Below are 23,804 nucleotides of genomic sequence, written 5' to 3'. Positions count from 1 at the left end.
TTTAGGTATTTTTTTTTATGAAAATCGGTTGAAAATTGGTTGAGTATACAAATTTAAACGATTTTGGGGTTATATTAAAAAAAAAAAAAAATATGCCGTCTTAATATGTTCAATAAGCCCTATAAAACGCACTAGGTCCCAAAAAAGAGTATACATTTATATATATTTTTTGTCACACAGTGCTATTATCTCTTAAGAACAACAACAAACAATACCAACATGTAAAATTTGGAAATTCCTATTTAACTGTATTTTGCAGTAAATTAATTGTTTTAAAATCTATATATACCACAGTTATTCCTATACATTTATATTAATTTAGTTGTTCCCGATTTTACCTTTAAAATTATAAAATAATATAGAAACGAGTAAAAAAGGTATTTTCAATTTAAATTGAAAATGATATTAAATATCGAAATAAAAATGAGGCGTAATTTTTTCAACCAAAATAAATAAAATGTACTTGCTTATTATGGAATGTTTCTCTGCCCATCATCCATTAAGCTCATCTGAATGATCTACTTCTTTCATATACCCCCAATTCATGCAACCCTGACGTGTCATGCTAATTCATACCGATAACCATCAACATCAACGTCGTCGGTCGTTAGTAAAATCAACTAAAGTAAATTTAAATCAGAATTTTGTAACATAATAAAACTGCGGCCGCGAGATGTTTTCATATACATCAGTTATACTCGTATAATCCAGCTACATGAATAAACAAAAGGGGAGATTTATTGAGTGTCAAGTGCAATTGTTGCCCCGGTGTGAACTGCAAAATGTTAACGCTACAATTCGGTTTGCTTTCACGTTCCTCAAAACGTCATGTTATGCATGATGAATTTCCGCACTTGGCGTTTAAATTTATACTCACAGCATCCAATCCATCTATATAGGAACAACAATAAGGGTGTTTTCATTTTGATAAGAAACAATCCACTTACTAAAGCTCATCCACCCTACCTAGACAGCTTTTTAACTACTCTATCCACATTAATTAATTTCAAGTTCATCCAAGATCGTTCACATTAGTTTTATTAATTGAATCTTCTACCCATTCACCTCACACCCTTTAACTATTATGTCATGGTGCAATCAATCTGGCATCTGGGATCCCAGTTCATTCTACAAGCAAGCATCACCACCATCTACACCAGCACTTTGTCTCTGGCACTTAGTTTCGATCAACCTTTTGTACGGTCAAGTATATTTGCCGGTGTGAAGACTAATATTTTGCGGCGCATCATGTCCATGAATTGGACAATTGTGCTACTCCTTGCTTTGGCATCAACATCACAAGCTTTCCTCTCGCATGGATATTCCTCATCATCTTCCTTGCCAGCGGATGACATGAATAATAATATTTTGAGTATGCTTAGAGCAAAAGTTTTCGCAATTATGTAGTCTGAATTTATTTGATTGCTTGCTTATTAGGAACTTACCGTCGATGCATGTGGGAGCAATCGAAATTCCTGCCCCGGCGTTTAGTTCTGCTATCCTTGTGCTCGAATTTGTTTTGTGAAAACAATCAACTGCTACCGCGATTAAGGTCTATTTTTGTAGTGGAAAAAGTAGCTAGACACAATGAGTAGATACAGTTTGTAGTTATATAGATTATACTAATTTGCATGTTTCTTCTCCTGGTAGTGTCTTATTATGGATTCTACTTTATCCTTGTTTCATTATTTTTTATTTCTTTCTCGATTGCTAAATACGGTTTAGTTGCTTAGATATGCTGCCGGACCAATGTATCCAGGGCGATGAGGATGATCTGATGTACAAGCCATTCCCGGATTGCTGTCCAGTGTATTGTAATTTGAAAAAACGATTGAATCGTTTAAAATCAATGCTGTTTCGACACAGGGTATTGAGTACACCATCACAGAGTGTCGTTTTAAATGAGTTAAGTTAGACATTTTTGTAAAATGCAAAAAGAGAAGCAGATATTTTGTTGAACTTTTTTATTCAAATATTTTGTGTAAATTTGCTAAAATAAAAACTAAAATTTTATTAAATAAAATTAATACATACATAATTATTTTATGATGATGTTTGAGTAATGAAACTCTTTTAGAAAAAGAAAAATGCAAGAATAATACCGATCTGGTTGTCCTTTCGCCTTCCTTGATTTTAATGGTGTTGTGATTTATCTTTTTAAAGAGGCAAGTTTGTGTCACGTTTAAATAAAAACGGATATTAATTGTGATTCCTGTGTTTGGCGTCAGATTTCACAAAAGTGCAACAGACACATAGTCAACAAAGAAGTTGTGTTAACATTAGTAAAAGAATAATAAATGTTAGTTTCTTTTTACTGGTGATTTTATAAGAAATGTTAGAAAGACATAAAAAGTGTTTTTTTTTATTACTAAAACATCTTTTTTTTTTTTAAATGTTTTTGATATCCAAATTAAGTTAAGTATGGCATTGTCTGCCTTGAATTACAAGGAATTTCGATTTTATTAACGTTGGAGCCGATTTCAAAGAAACAATCTTGAAACAAAAATTTTGAAATTTTAATTATTCGTTGAAACTGATTGAGTCGTTTGCGAGAAAGTGAGAAATCAAGAAAACGATTCTTAAATGTGAAAAATTGCTATCCAAAACTTTGTTTCTCATTAAGTAGTGCTGCCATTTCGAAATTTAAAAAACATGATAAAAAACATGATTTCAGTTCAAAAAACATGATTTAAGCCTGAACTACATCAAAACACAAAGTGAAAAAAGTACAAAAAAGTAAACAAGATGTTTTTTCTTCTTCCCCCTAGTAGCTTGTTTGTATATCTCCCTTTCATTTTAAAAAAGTATTCGATTCAAAAAGCTTGAACAAGACCAAGCTTTCAATTTTCACAAATTTTTAAAAACAAATACACTCAAACAATATTTTATATCCTTTCCGTAAGGTAGCTCTTCGTTCACATAGTTCCTGTCATTTTGCGAAAAAAAAGCTCTTTTGACAAACAATTGAAATTTCAAATACAGTCGATACCCTACAAGTCGTACTTCCTTTAGATCAAATTTTGCTCTAATCAAATTTATTTACCGTTTTTAATGAAACCGCCTGCAGCAAAAATATTAAATAGATTCCTCTTAGTCGAATTTCTCTCTAACTTGAACCAATTTTCGTGTCCTGTGACAGTTCGACTAAGATGGAGTTGACTGTAATTTGTTTACTTTTTGAATTTTTTTTTATTTGAAATTTCAAAACTTCAAAAACAAAAGAGCTTTTTTAGTTATTTTTTTTTCCAATAGATGTCAAGTAAATATACATGTGATTTTTATATTTTGAGCTTTTTTTACTTTTTTGTACTCTTTTGACTTTGTGTTTTGATGTAGTTCAGGCTTTATAAAAAAAAAGCAAAATTTGAAAGAAAATGAACAACCACATCGTGACTAGGGGGGAATAAAACAAATTATTTCGAGTTCATTTTAGAAAATAGAATAAAGTATCAGAGGTATAACTACACAGGGTACTTTTTGCAAAAATTCTTAAAGTGAAAATTATCAAACTCATTTTATGATGGAGAATTCTTACATCTTGGCTTCAAAACGTTTATAGTTTTTTTTCGGGAAAAATTGCCCTTTGAAGGAAAAAATAATTATTTGCTTTTGTAATTTACCCACTTTTTTCAAAAGGTTTAATTTATAACTTAAATTACAAAAATGGCGGGAGTAAAACTTGAAAACATAAATCAGTTTATAATTTGTACTCATTTAAGGTTAATTTCATATATACATACTTCATGTAGGTATTGAATGACTTATTGGGCCCTATCGTGAATCTCGAAGGGAATTTTGTTTCCCTCGGAATATTTTTTTCCCTCGGAATTTTTTGTCGGAATTTACTTCCAGGGAGCAAAAAATCCTAAGAAATGATGTCTAAATTCCCCTGGAAAATTGATTGCCGATACCAATAAATTCCGAGGGAAACTTATTATGATCATTTTCGCTCCCATATTTAAAACATGGGAAACATTTCGATGGAAATTTTTATTCATGATAACCTCCATTAAAAATAAGTGTTCATCTAGTGAAAAAGATTGTTGGTTTACAAAAAGATTATAAAGATTTTTCTCTTGGATTAAAAAAACATGATTTTGGGCACGAAAACATTAAAACATGATTTTAGTTCAAAAAACATGAAAATCATGCTAATTCATGATTTCTGGCAGCCCTGTAATTAAGGCTACCTATAAGTGACATATTTTATACTTAGGCTAAATGCACTCTCTTTGTAAGGGATCGCTTACAAGAGATTGGAGAGAGTAGGTATTTTCAAATTTCAATAAAACTTAACTCCTATTCAAAGATTATTGAGTTTAGCGAATACTTTTTTGAGGAAGGTACATTTAACTGTTTTTTTTTTGTATTCCCTTCTTAACCTTTTAATTGAAGAAAACAAAAATTAACCCAGAAGGTGTGGTTTTCTTCAGTTGTTATTGTTAAGATAAAAATACATTTTCGAAAATAATTCGTTACAATCACAGTACACATAAAAAGGTAATATATTCCGAACTGACATTGGTCGCCAGATTGTCAAAACATGACACTTTGGCGACCAATGTCAGCTACCGAATTCTTAATTGTTTAAAATACCGACGAAAAACGCACAAAAACCGATAAACCACGCACACCACTAATTTTTAAACAATTATTTACCATTTTCCGCGATGAAACACGAAGAAAATTTGTTATTTTTCAATTTATAATATTTTTAAATGACATTTTATAAATTAAAACAAAAACAAATTTCCTGTTTACTGCGATTGAAATATAAAAATTAAAGGCCGACCTGACAGATTGGTGCCCATTTTTGACAAACAAATTTTGACAACGTTCGGAATATATTACCTTATTATGTGTACTGTGCGTTACAATCGCATTAAATCTAGAATATATAAAATTGCCAATACTTTTTTTATCCACTGTAAAATTTTCACTGACCACTACAAAATGTAAATTAGTCATTGACAATTTGTTTGTTTTGCGAAAAAAAATTCTTAATCAACAAAGATTTTTTGAAAAAGTTACACATACGCCACAGTGACCATTTTGGTTAAGGCAAAAAATTAAAAACAAAATGATGAATTGGATAGGATTAGTAATAAAAAAGAAATTTGTAATTATTTGCAAATGATAGCAGGTATTGCCACCTTATGTTGCTTGTTATCTACAGACGTATCCTTTATGAAACATATTGAACACTTTTTCGAAGTAATTAACTCTAGTTTATAATTTTTGCACGATTTGATTTTGATTTAATCAGACTTGTTGATACAAAAATAATGATGGTGGTAACGAAATAAGAAAAAATAGTTAAACTGCGTTCAGACTCATATGAAAATGGAAAGTATTAATGTAGGTATTTTTTATGTCAGTTTTATGTATGCTAAAAAATATAAGAAAAAGTCCCAAAAATTAGTTTCTTGTTATTGGCGTATTACCTAAAAAGTTATCTTTTTTACCGAAAAGGAGGAGGTTTTTAATTCGTCTGCACTTTTCTTACGACTTTAATCATCCTTTTTGGATTTGAAAGCTAGTGCTTCCAGTGTGGAGAAAACGGTAATATATCGTCGACACAAAGCCAAAACCGCGAATCTGCATTTTTTGACATTTTCACTTGAATGCATCATTTTACTTGTTATCGGCCCTTCTATTTGCTGTGTCGATCCCAACCCTGCAACTGTTTTCTAAAAGTCTAAACTATCAATTTCCGTTTCACGAGTTTCCATAACATTGCATGAGTTTCCAAAACTTTGAAGCTGTTTTTCTCAAAACTACAATTATGCAGATTCGTGGTTTTGGCGTTGTGACCACGATATGTACCTAAGTTTCGTTCCATAGAAGTCCATTTTTTTTTTATAAAAATGATTGTATTACAAAATTGATTTGTGTATTCGGCCATTCCAAAGTAACTGAGAAGACATATTAATCATGTTTCCAGTTTATCTCGTTGAAGAAGCAATCTTTTTTCTTGAAACTTGGTAGGTCAAAACTTGTAAAAAAAATGTTTAAAAAGCACATTGAGTACAATTTTCACAAAGACTGTGGACTTCAATACGACAAAGTAAACTGCCTTAATTGATTTCTTATCAAATCATGAAAATCATAATGTTCCTATGCCTTCTACTTTTTGAGAAAATTGAAAAATAGACAAAATACTTTCTTTATCGGAATCACTCGTTTATTTCAAAAAGAATTGATTAAAATAACTTCATTTTAAAATTAATATTAAGTTTATAATTCTAGCTTTTGAAAAAAGTATCAATCAAAACTGTAAGTGTTGCCGTTGTTTTTTAATAATTTTTTTTAATTTTAAGTATTTTTTTTTAGAAAATTGCCCCTCCCTCCAAAACGGGGGGACATTGACCCTCCCTCCCATAGTAAACAATGATTGTATTTAACCCCTCTACAAAATCTCATTATCAGTTCTTGGTGCTTAAGTAATCATACTTTCCCCTCAAATGTTTCTGTTTTACTGAGTAAAACTAAAAATGCGAAAAAAAAGATAGATTAAAATGGCCATACTTCGGTCAATTTTCAATGAAAAAATTTAGAGAGTACAGCATTTTGAAGGAAATTTAATCTTCTTTTTTTCTTTGGAGCAATGTTCATGTCTATCTCAACCCAAAAAAAATGTACAACTAAAAAAGCAAAAAAACTCAAAAAATCGATTTTTTTGATATTTTTTTTATGATTACTTCGACTATTTTGGTATGGAAATTTTTTTTTTTTCAATTTTTAAAAAACATTATTCCAATTGGAAATTTAATTCTCTACAAAAAGTTGTATATACAATATATCAAAATTTTGCTTGGTTTACGAGGTATATTGAAAAAACCAAAAAGGGGGCTTTTGCACCCCTATCTTCAGTTTCCACCCTCTCATTTAATAGCACTCCGTGGTTTTATCTTCTTTTATAACCCATTGAACGATTCCTGCAATAAAAACCCGTGAACGTCTTAGTTCCTTATTACCCTGTTTTTTTCGACATAATCAATAGCCTATAATGGCTCATGATAAAGTTGATGCTCATGAGCATCATGCTGTAGAAGTTTCAAGAAAAACTAATTAAACGTAGCCAAATTATTCACAGATAAAGCGGTAACGGAAAAGACGCGTACAAGTCTTTTCCGTAACCGTCTTTGTCTGTTAATAATTTAGCTATTTTGAATTAGTTTTTCTTGAAACTTCTAGAACTTCAACTTTTTCAGGAGCCCTTAAGACCTACCAATTTTCAAGAAAAAACATTGATTCTTCAACGAGACAAACTGGATAATAAGCGTGAAAATTTCCTAAAAATGCAAATGGAATGGCCGTATTGCACAGAAAATTACAAACAGTCACTCATTGTTGCTTACGACATATGGCTTCCGCTCAAAAGACCGTTCGTAGAAATATCGCTGGTCAACCTAAGTAAGTCAATACTTTGGATGCATGCGAAATTTAATATTTATGAAAATTTGAAACTTGTCATTTGCTTTGATGAAGGTTTGCATTCATCAGACTTGAACGATGCATTCATGAAAACAGCCTATGTAAATATTTATGAAATAGTAGTTTTTTTTTTTGTTGAATATTTGCTTTCAAGTTATTTTATTTTGAATTTTTCATCCATACAAATAATTCATGCTTTTCTCTTATACAAAGTTCATATTTAAATTGAATTTGTTTTTTCCTTACACACTACCAATCTTACACAGATAACACTTGAATAAACTTATGAAGCAACATCAAATACACACAAATTTTAAATTATATCATTTTCTTGAAAATATGAAGAACCATCCGGCCGCTTGCACTTAAATCTTTGCTTACAGCATGTTGGATATGGTTGGTCGATGTGGATCCTTTCCCCACGATTACAATCCTGCAGACGAATTTTTCCACACCTAAACAAGCAACATCAAACATTTGAGTAAAATCTCACACATAAACCCATAGAGGAAGGAATATTCCTTCCTCTATGCATAAACCTCAGCACTATAGGTATATTCTTCTTACCCTTCAACGAGGACTGATCCATCCGCATTACAAGTTAACCGCTGGCATGGAAGAGGACCAGTATTTACACCCAACTGTAGTTCCTCACTTCGGTAAACACATTTCCCTGGATTACCTAGGAAAATAACACAAAACCATCAGACTGATAGGCTACCAAATAATCCTCTCACTCACTTGGATCCGCTGGGATGGTTATGGAATATCCATCGCTGGATAATGTCAAAAACGTTAAAACAAAAAAGGCAAAACATGCAGCCAGAATATAAATTTTAGATGCAACCATTGTTTGTGCAACAAATTTTCTAGAAACAATCGGCGTGTCTGTGTCTGAGATACTGCGGTGGGTTAGGTTATTTACAACACAATATTGGAATGTTAAATTGATTATTTCTTTATTTTGTTTATGAACGGCAAAGGTTCACGAGAGGTTATCAATGGTTTAGCGAGAATCAGCTTTTAATCGCTTAAATCGTTTGACAAAGTCACAAACAGTATTTGAAAATAAAAATAAACAAGTTGAAATACTTTTGTCAATTCAGCCAAAAATAAATTTCATTTGATTTCATTATAGGTACCTACAAGCTCAATTTAAACCGTCTTACTACTTAAGAGTCACAGATTGTTTTATTGCATCCATCGCAATCAAGACAAAATAAACAATAATCAGGGTTCGGACTTGGGTAATCAAATCTCAAACAAAATAGAGCGGAGAAATACCAAAATGTACGAGGTTTATTTTTTTTTTGTGAAAGTGAACTTAAGCAAAATGAATCATACTAATGAAACCCCTTTATATTGAGTCATTTATTATTCTTTAAGAAATGAAATTGTATGCAAGTTTTTATTTGTAGGAAATTAAAAAAAATAATAGTTCTACTCCTATTGGAGTAACTTTAACTTTAAATTATGCACTAGATTACTAAATCCGGTTCATGTAAGTAAGTTGTAAGTAAGTACCTAAATGTTAGTAAGTTTTATGTTCTCTACAAAATAAAGAGAGAGAAAGAGAGGGGTATAAATTGCGAAAATACTACAAAGAATTCTTTGCACTGTTGAAGTTTTTAGCGGAAATTTGATTAAGATAATTAAGTCTATGGCCACTAAAATAATTGATAAGAGTGAGTCACGAGAAAACAATGAAAGAGGGTGCGCTCTGCATCAATTTGACGAAGACGAAGACACATAAATAATTGTTGCTCATTCTCTCATTAAATTGTAAGCTATCGAAATTATTAAGCATTATAATTTTATCAACAAGTCTGAAGTGCCTTCTTAGCTCACATTAAGTAAAATAAAATTCCTGTGCTCTGTGCATAGTTAAGCACAGTTAAGTCGCACGTACTTGCTCTTACGCATAAATAGCTACATAGTTAAATTTTAATATTTTTGTTTCAAATTTTATAAAAAATGGCAAATTCATTTATATAAAAAAAATGCAAAACCGAGTGGCACGCAATCTTGTTTTTGTTTTTGTTGTTAAAACCATTTAAAATTTAAGCGTTTGTCTAAGTAATCAAAAGAAAAATAACAAGAAATTCAATGAGTAAAAAATGCTTTACTGCAATAGGCAATTCTTTCAAAATTAAAAATGTAATTTTTCTCACTAAAAACAAAAAAAAAAAAAAATTGTAAGCTTTTCAATTGTGAAAAATTTCACAAAATTAGTTTTAAAAAATTCACATTTGCACTTTTTTGACAAATTTTCCATGTAAAATGTTTAATTTCATAAAATATAAATCTCTGATTGCAACAAAATCATTGTTAATTCCTTCCTTAAAATAATAGCGTCCCGTAAAAAATTTTACGAATTATAAGCAACAACTATAATTCCAAGTGTGTGTGCAAACAGAACTTTTTTCTGAATAAAAAGAAAATAATGTATGTATATAAAACTGATAAAGAAAAAAAACTGAATTTGATTTGATGAATGAAACATGAAATAAACTGATAAAAGTAGCCTTGTAGCACATTTTCACTATTTAGAGTAAACATAGAACAGTGTCAATAGATTTTGTATTTCAAGGCAATTTTTGAAAGTACACTGGGGGTTGATATTAGCGGAACCCTGACAAAAAGTGAATTTGATGGTTATTTTATGAACTTAACTGCATTTTTTGGATGAGAGCTGCAGTCCCCGTCAAAATTTGGTCAGTGAAGGACTTAGTGTTCTTCCAAATTGCTCATAATTTATTTAATAACACTGATCGGTAAAAACAAGAGTTGAGAGCAAAACTTTTGTAAGCTGGTTTTCAAAACTGTTTATTTTTACAGATTTATTCTATCACCTCTGTGTTGAATAATAATAAATAAATTTTTATATATTGTAACGATGAATTACTGAACTACTTTTAAGATAAAAGTCTGAACACACTACCTACTACTGCAAAGGTAGAATTGTGAACGGACCTTTAATAATCAAGAAACTACCTACCCTCTGAACACATCCCAAAATATCCAACTAGACTGGAAGTATGAAGCGCCCCCTCTTGGAAAGGAAGTTTCGAGAAGCAAAGACGAGAACCTTCGAAGACATTCTCGAATCTCGAAATTCCGGTATAAAAGGGCAGCGTAAACACCGACCGGACAGTTTAATCTTGAAAGTGAAAGAGTACAGTACAAAGTGAAATAAAGTGTTGCGAATTGTTAGTAGTAAATAAAGTGATTTAAAAGTGTGTTTGTTTGAGCGAATAATAAAAGTAAATTGAGTTGAAATAAAGTGTGTTCTTATTTGAACGGAAATATAAGTGGAAATTAAATAAGTTTTATTGTGAACCCGGAATAAAACGTTACAATATAAAAATTATTTAAAAAAAAAAACGGCTCTAACGATTTTCGAAATTTTTTTTCTAAAAATTCCTTTTAATGCAAGAAAACAAATGGCATTTTTGGTTTTGTGTAAAAGATTAAATCGGTGTTTAATTGATTATAATCAATTATAAATACAGATTTTTTTTTTACACTAGGTACTTTCTTAAAAATATCAAATTTTAAATATCCTAATTTTGTTCAGTAAAGAGCTTTAACATTAGAGTTACTTTTACCCTTAAAGCAAGTCGTGGAACCTACAACCTGGCTTACTCTAAGAGTTCAAGTAAAAAAGGAATCTAGTCGGTATAGATCGTAATTGGGTCACTTGAAGACATCGCTAGGGAACGATCACCTTAAAAAAGTGGCGACAATCTTCTCGGTTTTGTATTGTTCCATTTCTATTCCATTGTATTGAGACTAACTATATTCCGGAGATGCCGGAGTAATATTAAATTTTTAAATACAAAAGAATTTTAGCCGAAAATTGATGCGTGTTTATCAGGCCCGTAGCCAGAGTTGAATATAAGGTAGGGAAACGGTGTTATCAGATAGGGCATTGGAAATCTTCTTATTCTACACTCATGTCAGTTGAAAATTGACAAACTAGGATTTTTGCAATTGCTGAACGAAGGTCGAACAAAATTAAGGGTATTCACGATCCGGGGCAACACAAAATTGTTAAATTGCTTAATTTTATTTTTCTACTACTACAACTACAAATATACAAATTTGTATTTTTATATACATATACGAAAAGTACAAAAGTGTAAAAAAATTGTAGTCTGTAGGTATATTTGGTTGTTTTAGTGTAAGAAAATGTTTCACTTTTGCAACGATACGAGACCATATGCATCGAATCGGAAATACTCCTATTGTTTTTGTTGCCCTAAATCCATATTTTGGGGGTATATTGAAAAAATAAAGTATTTCTCTTTACTATTTTCGACAAAACGTACTAAATTTTGACTAAAGTAATCTTTAAATGTTAGTTTTTGTCACACAGCGTAATCTTTGACAAATAGTGAAATCTAATTAATATCATTGTTTTTTTTTTCTTGAAATCCCAATTGAGCACTATCGTACAAAATCTGCACTTGGTTTTCGGTTCTATCTTCGAGTCTACTCAAATAATTTTTGACCATAGTAGACTCTTCTCTTGTTGGAATTGTAAGACCTTAAACATCCATTGAAAATTAGCATTGTTATATGCAATTGCGTTTGAAAATACAATACAAAGGTTAACAACATTAAACTTTTAATTTGTATTTGAGACTAAATTGAACTTTTCTAAAAGTTGTTTTGTGTACTGAACTCGGCTCCGCCCCAAAAGAAAAAATGAAATAAGGCTCCAAACTAGGGTATTGTAATGTTTTATTCCGGGTTCACAATAAAACTTATTTCGTTTATTTTAACTTCCACTTATCTTTCCGTTCAAATAAGAACACACTTTATTTCAAATCAATTTACTTTTATTATTCGCTCAAACAAACACACTTTTCAATCACTTTATTTACTACTAACAATTTCCAACACTTTATTTCACTTTGTACTGTACTCTTTCACATTCAAGATTAAACTGTATCCGGTCGGTGTCCACGCTGCCCTTTTATACCTGAAATTCGGAATTCGAGAATGTCTTCGAAGGTTCTCGTCTTTGCTTCTCGAAGCTTCCTTTCCAAGAGGGGGCGCTTCATACTTCCAGTCCAGTGGGATATTTTGGGATATTCAGCAGTCGAGGGAATTTCTTTGGATGCGTTCAGAGGGTAGTTTCTTAATTACTAAAGGTCCGTTCACATTTCTACCTTTACTGTAGCAGGTAGTGTGTTCAGACTTTTATCTTAAAAGTAGTTCGGTAATTCATCGTTACATTGCCCCCCTCTTAGGATTGTTCGTCCCGAACAACTCCATTGCTTCTTTCACCATTATAACGATGTAAACGGTCACAATGAACTACCTTTAATTTGCCTCTTACCCCTCTCTGTATACGGTAAACCACGTCGTTGATTCTGGTTATTACTGTGTAAGGGCCTTCCCAGTTTTGTTGTAGCTTCGGTGATAGTCCCTTTTGTCGGTGGGGATTGTAAAACCACACAAGTTCTCCTTCTTGAAACCCTGTTGCTGTCGCTCGCGCGTCATATCTTGTTTTCATCCTGTCACTAGACGCTTTTATATTTGTCCTTGTCCGTTGGTGAATGTCAGCCAGTGTTTCTTTCAGGTTATCAACATACTCATCTATTTCCTGTGGCTCATTTGGAACACATCCGAATTTTATCTCACTTGGCAGCCGTATTGTAGAACCAAAAAGGACTTCCGATGGTGTATGTCCAGTGGAACTATGTGTTGCACTTCTATAAGCCATCAAGAATAATGGAATATGTCGATCCCAGTCTCGTTGATTATCGTTGACTACTTTTGACAGGTGTTCTTTAAGTGTCCTGTTAAATCGCTCAACCATCCCATCAGATTGTGGATGAAGCGGTGTTGTTCGCGTCTTCTTGATGCCAAGGAGTGAGCAAACCTCTTGAAAAATCTTAGATTCGAAGTTCCTTCCTTGGTCGGAATGAAGTTCCATGGGTACTCCGAACCTGCTCACCCAATGAAAGACAATCTTATCCACAACTGTTTTGGTTTCCTGGTTTGGGATGGCAAATGCCTCAGGCCACTTGCTGAAGTAATCCATCACTACGAGGATATACCGGTTTCCTTTGTTGGTTTCGGGAAAAGGACCTGCCACGTCTATTGCAATCCTCTCAAAAGGTGTGCCCACATTGTACTGATGCATCGTGCTTTGCATTTTTCTAGCTGGTCCTTTGCTAGCGGCACAAGTATCACATTTTCGGCACCACTTTTCAACGTCTTCTCTCATACGTAACCAGTAGAATTGCTGGCGTACCTTTTCCAGCGTCTTGTTGATGCCTAAATGGCCTCCAGAAGTTCCCTCGTGCATCTCTCGGAGAACATCATTAACCTTTGACTGAGGTACGATTAGTTGCATTACATAAGATTTACCATCTGCGGATTCCCACTTACGCCTGAGTAACCCTTCTTGCACATGAAGTGAGTCCCATTGTGCCCAATATGCTTTGAGATTGGGGCTTCGGTCGGAGATGTCGGCCCATTCTGGTTTCTCTTCATGTTCCTTCCATGCAAGGATGGGTTCGATGTCCGAATCTTCCTGTTGGGCCATCCTGAGTTCTTCATTACTCCAGCCGCAAATGGGATCAGCTCTCGTTCTTCTTACAGCGACAACTTCCTTTTCCTCTAGCCGTGTGCAATGCTTGCAGTCTTGCTTGCACGGGCGCCGAGATAATGCGTCTGCATTTGAATGTAGCTTTCCTCTTCGATGTTGAATCTGACATTGATACGTCTGGAGTATCTCGATCCATCTTGCTACTTGACCCTCTGGATTTTTGAAGTTCAAAAGCCAATTTAGTGCACCATGATCTGTGCGAAGAAGGAACTTCTGTCCATAGATGTACTTATGGAAGTGCTTTGTTGCCAATACCAGAGCTAGAAGTTCCCTTCTGGTCACGCAATAGTTTCTTTCTTGTTTCGAGAGTACCTTGCTGAAATAGGCAACGACCTTTTCTTCTCCGTCATGAACTTGCGATAAAACAGCACCAACTCCAACATTACTTGCATCTGCGTCAATGATGAATTGTTTGCCTGGAGTCGGATAGGCCAACACAGGAGCTTCACATAACCGTAGCTTCAGTTCCTGAAAGCTTTTCTCACACTCACCTGACCATTTAAAGGGTTTACCCTTCTCCGTAAGCTGGTGCAAGCTTTTGGCGATTCTCGCAAAATCCTTCACGAACCGTCGATAGTACGTTGCCAGACCGAGGAAACTCCGAAGTTGATGCTTGTCCTGAGGGGTTGGCCAATTCTTCACAGTGTCAACTTTTTCTGGATCAGTCATTACTCCTTGGGATGAGATGATATGCCCCAAATATTTAACCTCGGTCTTGAAAAGTGCACATTTCTTTGGATTTAACTTAAGATGTGCTTCTCGTAGCCTCTGGAATACAGCCTTTAGGTTTTCACAATGGTCATCAAATGTTTTTCCGTAAACGATGACATCATCCAAATAGACTAGGCAAGATTTCCAGGTTAATCCATTTAAAACGCACTCCATTAAGCGCTCAAAAGTAGCTGGGGCATTGCATAGCCCAAACGGCATGACATTAAACTGCCACAGACCATTCCCTGTGGAGAAAGCCGTCTTCTCCCGATCCTCTGGATGGATTTCTACCTGCCAGTAGCCACTCTTCAAATCCAAAGTCGAAAACCATTGTGCTCCTTCCATTGCATCTAGAGTATCGCTGATTCTTGGCAGTGGGTAGCTGTCTTTCTTCGTCACATCATTCAGCCTGCGGTAGTCGACACAAAATCGAGTGCTTCCATCCTTCTTTTTGACGAGAACTACCGGTGATGCCCAAGGGCTTTTGGAATTTTCGATTAGCCCGTCTTTCTTCATTGTTGTTATCATTTCTTCAACTTCACCTTGTTTGGCCAAGGGGAGACGTCTTGCTGGTTGACGAATCGGCCTAGCATCTCCTGTATCGATTCGATGCTGCACCAGTTGTGTTCGGCCGTATTGCCCGCTGGGTGAAGAGAAGATATCAGCATATTCATGAAGAAGCCTTCCCGCAACATTAAGCTGATGTTGACTCAGGTTGTCTGAATTGAGAATTTGTTTCTTTAGTTTCTCCGAGTTCACAGTCATCTGTGTATCCACCTCGTTGATCTTAGTTATTGCGGCCACAGATTCACATTGCCCAACAACTTCTCCTTTCTTAAGCTTGATTGGGTACGGTTTGATGTTAAGTATCCGTACAGGTACCATGTTGTTCTTTGGTGCCACAAGAGTCTTCCCGATGATGATGTTTTCGGAAATTTGCTCAACTTCTGGTTCAACCATGAGGTATCGATGGCTTCCAAAGTTCCCCTTTAACTAAGTCCACACAAAAACTTCTGAAGAAGGAGGCAGGCACATTTCTTCTTTGATGACAGTTCTAATTGTTGTCGAGTTTTCGTTGCCATAGACCATTGGAATCTCTACATTTCTGTATTTCAGGACTTGATTACCTATATCCAAAATGATTCCATGCTCCTTCATGAAGTCGATTCCAATGATGCACTCGTCACATATATCTGCCACCAAAAACACATGTGAAAACTCTAGTTCAGCTATACGGATCGTAAGACGAACTTCTCCGTACACTCTTGCTGCTTCTCCTGTGGCGGTCTTCAGACGGTAGCTGTTGGTGTTATGTAGCCATGTCATCTTCACCAAGTCTCTTCGTACAATAGAGGCGGTGGCACCGGTGTCAATTGTAGCCACGTGTTGTTTGTTGTTTATGGTCGCTTCCACTGTCAGACTTTTGTTGTCTCGTTTAGTCTGTGAGACTTGAATTGTGGTTCTGGAGCCATTGATACCAGAAACCAGCTTCTGCCCCTCGAAGTTGGTTCTTACTCGTTTTCCCGAATGGGAATCAAGATGAGCATGAAGGTTAGTTGTATCGCTTACCTGTTGTTGGGCAATATTCCTGTTTCCACAGTGTTCGCAAGCAGTTCTTCTTGGTGGCAATCTGCACTGCCGCTGGAGATGTCCTGTCTTGTTACAGTTCCAGCATCGAGCAGCTCCGTCTCGCTGGTTTCTTTGGAATGCGAGTTTTTGACAAGAGCATTCCTCCACTGTAACTTCTCTTACCCGATGAACGCCTTGAGAAGCCTGTTCTGCTGCTTCCATAGTGAGTGCAAACGCTAATGCTTCAGGAAGGGAACGTTTTCCAGCTGTTCGTATCGCTCGCTGAAGATTTATATCAGATACAGCACGTACAAAGGCTTCTGTCGCAAACTGATTGATAATGTCGTCTCCTGCTGTCGGATATGCCAGATGAGCTAACCTTTCAATATCAGCTTGGAGTTGTTGCAGAGTTTCTCCTCTTTTCTGGACTCTTGTATTGAGTTGGACGCGGAAGACTTCCTGCATATGGCCATCTCCAAAGCGTTTTTCAATGACCTGGACAAGAGCGTTAAAGTTACCATTCTTTTCTGGTGGTAAAGTTTGTAACAACTCAGCAGCAGGACCTCTAAGAGCAAGAGTCAGCGCTATACATTTGTCTTCGTCATCCCAGCCATTTGTTGTGGCAGCTGCCTCAAACTGTTTCTTGTAGATCGACCAAGAACTTTGTCCATCAAAGGTTGGTGGATGCATTTCCTTCTTCTTTGAATACTCACCAGAACTTTCTCGGGCCTTAATTTTTCGAACCTTGTCCAACTCTTTAGTAATGTCTTGGAATTTCTCTTCGAACTTTGTGTCCATTGCCAACAGCTTTTCTTTGTTTTCTTCAACACGCTCGTCAAGAGCAGTGAACTTCTTCTCGAAATCACCAAGCTTTCCCTCTAAAAGATTTTTCTGTTCTTCTAGAAGATTCTTTTGCTCATCGCGATGTTCTTCTAGATGTTTCTCCATTTTTTCGAGAAGATTCTGTTGTTCACTCTTTTGCTCGGTACGTTGTTTCTCAATTTTTTCGAGAAGATTCTGTTGTTCACTCTTTTGCTCTGTTCGTTGTTGTTCCATTTGTTCTCTTTGTTCATTGCGTTGTGTCTCAATTTTTTCAAGAAGATTTTTCTGTTCATCCTTTTGTTCTTTACGTTGCTGTTCCATTTGATCTTTCTGTTCTTCAAATTTTGCAAGGAGAACAGCCATCATGGATGACATATCGGAACTAGTACTTACTCGTTCTTCTACCATTTCAACTTCGAATTGAAATGTATCCAAATCTTCGTTTTTCTGGGTTAAATAATCCTGCAGGCGAATAATGAGGTCATTTTTCGATCCAGCAGTAGGAAGACCTCGTTTAGTTAATTCCGCCTTCAGCTCAGTCAAACTTAACTGATTCAATGTCTTACCCATTTTAACTTTTCAAAACGCGAGCACTTTTACTTGTTTCAAAATGTTTTACACTTTGTTTATTGTTAAAACACACGCGCACTTTTTATTTTATTCGCGAAATTATCTGATTCGCACAAATAAATAAGTTTTATTCCACTTTTCTGACACCAATGTAATGTTTTATTCCGGGTTCACAATAAAACTTATTTCGTTTATTTTAACTTCCACTTATCTTTCCGTTCAAATAAGAACACACTTTATTTCAAATCAATTTACTTTTATTATTCGCTCAAACAAACACACTTTTCAATCACTTTATTTACTACTAACAATTTCCAACACTTTATTTCACTTTGTACTGTACTCTTTCACATTCAAGATTAAACTGTATCCGGTCGGTGTCCACGCTGCCCTTTTATACCTGAAATTCGGAATTCGAGAATGTCTTCGAAGGTTCTCGTCTTTGCTTCTCGAAGCTTCCTTTCCAAGAGGGGGCGCTTCATACTTCCAGTCCAGTGGGATATTTTGGGATATTCAGCAGTCGAGGGAATTTCTTTGGATGCGTTCAGAGGGTAGTTTCTTAATTACTAAAGGTCCGTTCACATTTCTACCTTTACTGTAGCAGGTAGTGTGTTCAGACTTTTATCTTAAAAGTAGTTCGGTAATTCATCGTTACAGTATTTTTTTATAATGAAATTATGCGTTATTATTATAACGAAAAAATCGCGCGATTTTGTCACCTATTCTGTTACTTACTAATGCTTTTCAATGTAAAAATCTTTTTGCAAACCATCAGCGAGTCCACAATAAGCGGTACTTTGACAATTCTGGGTCCTTGATAAGCGGAATTTCACAAAAGTTTTTTGGAAGACAATTCAGTTTAGCATTTTCATGTAAATTATGAAAAATAAAATAAGGCCCCCCAAAATTAGTGTTGGGGTCTTATTTCATTGGGGCCTTATTTCATAATGAAATTATGCCTCAAAAACAAAATGAAATCAGGCTCCAAAAATGAAACAACACACCAAAATTTGTTATTTTGTCTGTATTTTATTATTTAATTTTTTTATTGCGGTCTTATTTCCTGGGGCCTCTGAACTCGAATCCGAATCAAAATATTGCAAAATGCAAAAAAGTAGTTTTTTTTTTACAGTTTTTGAAGTTATGCTCTAATGTACCGGTTCCTTTTAAAAATGTTGTCTTCTGTCAAAACTGTTTAAATCTTTCCGATATTTTTTTTTAATGTCTGAGATATCTTCAGTTGTTTGGCGTATTATAATATCATAAAAGCGAAATATAACGCCTCTTTTATAAGTATGATATTTTTAAAAGAAGCGCGTTTTCAAAAGAAGGGGCATTTTTGAAGGTAGAACGTTTTCATATATAGGGCATTTTTGAGGCAGGGAATTTTTTAAATTGGAGCAATTTTGAAGCTACGGCATTTTTATAAGTTGGGCATTTTTAAAGCTAGACTTTTTTTGAAGGTAGGGAATTTTTATAAGGGCAGCATTTTTGAAGTTTGGGCATTTTAAAACCTAGAGCATTTTAAAACCTAGAGCATTTTTGAAAATAGGACATTTTCATAACTAAGAATTGTTTTAAGGTAGGGCATTTTTAAGGCAGGGAATTATTGAAGGTACGGCGTTTTAATAAGAAGAGTATTTTTGAAGATAGGGCACTTTTGAAGGTTATCGCTTTCTGATGGTAGGGCATTTTTTAATATAGGGTATTTTTCAAGGTAGGGCTATTTTAAGGTAGTGCATTTTAAATTTAGGGTAGGGCATTGCCCCTCAATGCCCCCCCTGGCTACGGGCCTGGGTTTATTGAAAACGATACATTTTTTTTAGGCAGTTTCAATGTTTTTCTTTATTGAAACAGGATTACTAAGTATATATGAATATTTCTAGATCTTAATTATTTTTTGTATGACTATCTGAGCTTTTGTTTTTTCCTTATTCCACCATTTTACAAAGCTTTGCACTATTAGGGTTACGAGTCCTCACTTTCAAAGTGGCAACTCTATTATTTCATCTCGAACACTATATAAACCATATCTGCTTTCAAAATTTATCATGCTAGATTCGTTCTCAGATTTTTATATTTTTAACTATTTTATTACATTTTTTTTGAAAGGCTTACATTTTTAAAGTGGTGGTCTATCAATTCTATTTTTAAACCAGTGCCAGTGTGATGATTCAGGGGGTGTTTACACCATTCTTTAGATAATTTAAAGCCATGGATGGTAGATGAATTGAGATCGCGAATACAGATACCTACCTATACATAATATTTTTATACTTTATCTAACCTACATCGTTATTATTCTGAAATAAACACTTTCGTTGCAACACTTCAAAAAGAGGGTGTTCACAATCAGAGCCGGTTTTAGGGGGGGGGCAGCCTGGGCCGTCGCCCAGGGGCGCAAGAATTGAGGGGCGCCGCAGGCGCCCCGAACTTTTACAAAAGTTATATAAATAACGAAGTCTTTAAAATCGATGTTTTATTTTTTTTTTACATTCACAAAGGCGCCCCAATTTGTTTCTATTTTACATTTTCAACGGCGCTCGTATTGTTTGTCCTAAACTTTTTGAAGAATGAAGGCGCCCCCCAATTTTGGGTTAATTTATTTGGCTTCCGGAAGGACAATGGTGTCCAAAATCTTCGTTCATCTTTGAAGAACAAGGCGCCATAATTTCTTTTGAAAGACTAAAGCAATCCTAATATTCCTCCTACCAATTTAATTTTTGCAAAGGTGCCCCTATAATAATGAATAAGGAAAGAGAAGGGAGACGGACAGAATCCCAAAATTAAAAATCCAGAAAGCCCAAAATCCAGAAAACCCTCTCCCCCCTCCAGGGCACTCTAAGTCATTTCAATTAACTGTGAAAAGTTTCTCGGGTTTTCATTTTACATCGAACACCTCAGAGCTTTAGTTTCATCAGCGAACATCGAACACAGAGGAAATAACTCTGGTTGAAAAAGGAGCAAACAAAAAACGCTTGACAACGAATTCGGAGCGACCCAGAGTGCCCTAGAGCTCACAACGAACAAACCTTATACTTATAAAGGTATGTTGTTTTCGATTGGCAGTCCGGAAGCGCCTGGAATCATTAAGAAGCGTGCTGCAAGTTTTTTATTCTCCTAGTAAAAAAACAAAAACAAAATATTTGATTTTTCACCAATACAGATATTAAATTTTAGAATTGGGTGGAAGCGATTCAAAGTTTTTTATTGGATTTCAGAATGAGTGAATCATTGAGTGATTCCAATCGAAAACGACATTAATGTACCTAGTTGAAAAAGTTTTTGAAAAAATATTGTTCAAATAAAACCAACTGTACCTAATCTTTAAATGTGTTTAAACAAAAAAGTCAAAGATAAAGGTAGTCTTGTCAATTGAGCCTAAATGACATGAATAATTAATTTTTTTTTAAAGTTAACCTTTTTAAGTTAATACACTGCACATTTTTAATAAATGCATTAACAAGTATATGAGAGGTAAGACATAATCTGCTATTGCTTTTTTTCGTGATTTTAAAAAATTGTTTTTAGATGATTTTTTTTTTTAGAGGCGCCACTTGCAATCTTGCCCAGGGGCGCCGGTAGTGCTTAAACCGGCACTGTTCACAATATCGCTCAAATAAAATATTTTGTTTTTTTATTTTATTAGACCTGATGCATCAAATTACTCTTGTGGCTTGTGGTTCATCCAACAACAAAAAAAAGCTTGAAAATCTCATTTGGCAAGCGTGCACAAAGCTCGGTGAATATATGTATATAAAAAATTTAAAAACCATTACCCGCTGGTTTTATACATCATCTTATTTGACCGTGACACATCATCAAAAATGCTTACTATGCTCTTCTAATAGGCGTAGAAAAACAGAAAGAAAAAAATTATAAACAAAATAAAAAAGTATCGTCCCAAATCTGGGGGATTCAGCTCAGTGTATGATTGTATCCAGCTGTATTTGAATTGGGAAAAGCGTTCGGTAGTGTAGCTATGAAATTTCTTTTGACTTGGACGCTGCTGAGTTTTTGTATTTTATTCGGTTGTGCAAGAGCCCAAGGACGAAGTGGCTCTGGTGGCCATGGTAACACCGGCCAGATTAGAAGTAAAAAAAACATTATTTAATTGATTTCGATTATTTCTGTCTGATAAGTTTGTGTCTTGGAAAAAAATTTATTTATTCATCAGGAGAAACAGATCATTGCTGGCGAAGATATGATGGATATAACAAAAACACGGTGCCAGGACAAAAAAGCGAGCTTAGGAGGCCTTTCGGAGTGTTGTGTACTTTTAAATGTACAATACTATTGTACACTAGGTATTTTATTTATTAAACATCAACAAAGTCGATCTGATATAAAATAATTTTTTTTTGTGTTGCAGTTTTTCCAAGTGCGAATTCGTCTACGACTATAAACTGTCATGTTACTTATTAACCTCACTGCCTGATTGTTTATCGTTAAAGTGTACGTTCCTAGATTTTATAAGTAATTTTTAGCAAGTAAGTTATACAATTAAAAAAACTTCAAAATGTGTTCAAGTGTTGTTTTAACCATTTTTTTGTTTGTTGCTTCAATCATAAAACAAGGATTATTTTTAACAAAAGTACTAAAGAAGTTCTATTCTACGACATTTAAATACCTACTATTCCAGGTGGCTTGGGTGGCTTTATTTAATCTGTCCTCCATCACTTACAGCTTCCTATCTTAATGAACTGCACGTGTTAGCCAATCACAAACATTAACAATTGCATTGAAAGCTTGAGGAGCAGGGTTGCCAAAATACGTGTTTCAAATAAGAGAAGGCACCAAAATATCTAAAATTATTCGGTTACATTAAAATCAAAAATCTATGACAATATATAAAAGGAAACGCAAATTGAATCGGTTATTATGTTATAGTTTCCTCATTAATGCCGTGGTCAGATTTGAAATGGAACCACACTGGAATCACAAGCTTTCCAATATAAAAAAGAATCATCAACATCGGTTTACTCAATTGAAAGTTGCGAGGTAACAAACTGAAAAAAGAAAAAAAAAAAAATACAGACGAATTGAGAACCTCCGCCTTTTAAGAAGTCGGTTAAAAAAAATAAATAGGTCCACTTTGGCAGAAACAATAAATTGTGTAGTATTTTGTGAAAAGAAATTTCATAACTTTTTTCTTGGTGCAATTCAAGTGACTTATTAGACAATATATTTAAATATAAGCCCAAAAAAATTATTAATTTTTTTCAAAATTTATCAAACTTGAAAATTAAGCCTGAAAATAAAAACAAAACTTTTAGTTTGCGTAAATATTTTACATAAAATGAATACTATGTATAAAGCATATTGAGTATGAGTATACCTGCAATAAATGTCGTTTAATTTGAAACAAGTATAATTTTATAGAATTTAATACCTGATCATTACAAAGCTATAGGTAAGTTTCAGAAGTGTAATTTAATAGCGGTACGTAAAATACATAGACAGGCCTAAAACTGTTTTTAACTTTAAAAATAAATTATTCAATTTTATTGATTAAAAAAAAAAAATTAGTTTAAAAAATATCTTTTACTTCTAAAAATCAAGTACCTCAGACTTCTCTTAACCTAAGACACAACTTCCTTGTTGCTCATTAAAATTTAGCTTCTGTTGTCATCAAGTAAATACTTAACATTTATAATTTAAAAGTATACTATGTGTCAGAATTTACAATATACAGTGGTGGCAAAATTATAAGAAACGTCCTACTTTGTTTACAAAATGTTATTTTTTTCTTACTATAAATACAAAATATTTAACAAATTTTTAGCAAACACAAGTGATGATATAATCCTTGTAACATTTTAAGAACAAAATTTTAGAATTTATCCAACAAAAGAAAAATATTGCAAAAAATCTAAAATACAGTCCAATTTTGTGTGGAAATACATATAATTAGAAACACTGAGTAAAAAATTGCTAAGAAATATCATGTTTTTGATTTTTAGCATTTACATTTTCCAAACTTGGTCAATTAATTAAAAGTACAATTAATAAAAAGGACTATCACCAATTAATTTCTATTAGTTGGTTAATGTGGTTGCAGTCCTCGAAA

General features: G+C 34.0%; 3 protein-coding genes across 6 annotated transcripts; 2 read left to right on the top strand and 1 right to left on the bottom strand.

Moving 5' to 3' along the window:
• Positions 1-1,074: 1,074 nt before the first annotated feature.
• LOC129912017 (uncharacterized protein CG1552) lies at positions 1,075-2,046 on the top strand. Of its 2 annotated transcripts, none has more exons than XM_055990098.1 (3): positions 1,075-1,372; positions 1,438-1,552; positions 1,726-2,046. In XM_055990098.1, the coding sequence occupies exons 1-3, from the start codon at positions 1,090-1,092 to the stop codon at positions 1,913-1,915; spliced, it is 588 nt and encodes a 195-aa protein (XP_055846073.1). In that variant the 5' UTR covers positions 1,075-1,089; the 3' UTR covers positions 1,916-2,046. The 2 variants fall into 2 exon arrangements, with proteins under 2 accessions (XP_055846073.1, XP_055846072.1); XM_055990097.1 differs by having other exon boundaries at positions 1,438-1,591.
• A 5,548-nt stretch (positions 2,047-7,594) lies between these two features.
• On the bottom strand, positions 7,595-8,609 carry LOC129910113 (uncharacterized). Its single transcript, XM_055987378.1, has 3 exons — positions 8,179-8,609; positions 8,005-8,119; positions 7,595-7,892 (listed from the first exon to the last, which is right to left on the bottom strand). Exons 1-3 carry the CDS (start codon positions 8,285-8,287, stop codon positions 7,751-7,753), a joined length of 366 nt encoding a protein of 121 aa, XP_055843353.1. The 5' UTR covers positions 8,288-8,609; the 3' UTR covers positions 7,595-7,750.
• A 12,767-nt stretch (positions 8,610-21,376) lies between these two features.
• Positions 21,377-23,218, top strand: LOC129910114 (uncharacterized). 3 transcript variants are annotated; one of them, XM_055987381.1, is made up of 4 exons: positions 21,377-21,828; positions 21,912-22,041; positions 22,107-22,224; positions 22,377-23,218. In XM_055987381.1, exons 1-3 carry the CDS (start codon positions 21,717-21,719, stop codon positions 22,219-22,221), a joined length of 357 nt encoding a protein of 118 aa, XP_055843356.1. In that variant the 5' UTR covers positions 21,377-21,716; the 3' UTR covers positions 22,222-22,224; positions 22,377-23,218. The 3 variants fall into 3 exon arrangements, with proteins under 3 accessions (XP_055843356.1, XP_055843354.1, XP_055843355.1); XM_055987379.1 differs by having other exon boundaries at positions 22,312-23,218; XM_055987380.1 differs by lacking the exon at positions 22,377-23,218 and having other exon boundaries at positions 22,107-22,258.
• The last annotated feature ends 586 nt before the right edge of the window (positions 23,219-23,804 follow it).

The sequence above is a fragment of the Episyrphus balteatus genome, chromosome 2 (assembly GCF_945859705.1).
Source record: "Episyrphus balteatus chromosome 2, idEpiBalt1.1, whole genome shotgun sequence".
NCBI classification, from domain to species: Eukaryota; Metazoa; Arthropoda; class Insecta; order Diptera; family Syrphidae; genus Episyrphus; species Episyrphus balteatus.
Note: the sequence above shows the minus strand (reverse complement) of the source record. Positions and strands in the feature narration are given on the sequence as shown.

Excerpts from the sequence above, each read along its gene's own strand:
- LOC129912017 (XM_055990097.1), top strand. The coding sequence starts at position 1,090 with ATGGTGCAATCAATCTGGCATCTGGGATCCCAGTTCATTCTACAAGCA. Across the intron at positions 1,373-1,437 it reads CATGAATAATAATATTTTGA|GAACTTACCGTCGATGCATG; the intron begins GTATGCTTAGAG and ends CTTGCTTATTAG. Across the intron at positions 1,592-1,725 it reads AAAGTAGCTAGACACAATGA|TTGCTTAGATATGCTGCCGG; the intron begins GTAGATACAGTT and ends AATACGGTTTAG.
- LOC129910113 (XM_055987378.1), bottom strand. The coding sequence starts at position 8,287 with ATGGTTGCATCTAAAATTTATATTCTGGCTGCATGTTTTGCCTTTTTT. Across the intron at positions 8,120-8,178 it reads AACCATCCCAGCGGATCCAA|GTAATCCAGGGAAATGTGTT; the intron begins GTGAGTGAGAGG and ends TTATTTTCCTAG. Across the intron at positions 7,893-8,004 it reads GGATCAGTCCTCGTTGAAGG|GTGTGGAAAAATTCGTCTGC; the intron begins GTAAGAAGAATA and ends TTGCTTGTTTAG.
- LOC129910114 (XM_055987381.1), top strand. The coding sequence starts at position 21,717 with ATGAAATTTCTTTTGACTTGGACGCTGCTGAGTTTTTGTATTTTATTC. Across the intron at positions 21,829-21,911 it reads TAACACCGGCCAGATTAGAA|GAGAAACAGATCATTGCTGG; the intron begins GTAAAAAAAACA and ends TTTATTCATCAG. Across the intron at positions 22,042-22,106 it reads ACAATACTATTGTACACTAG|TTTTTCCAAGTGCGAATTCG; the intron begins GTATTTTATTTA and ends TTTGTGTTGCAG.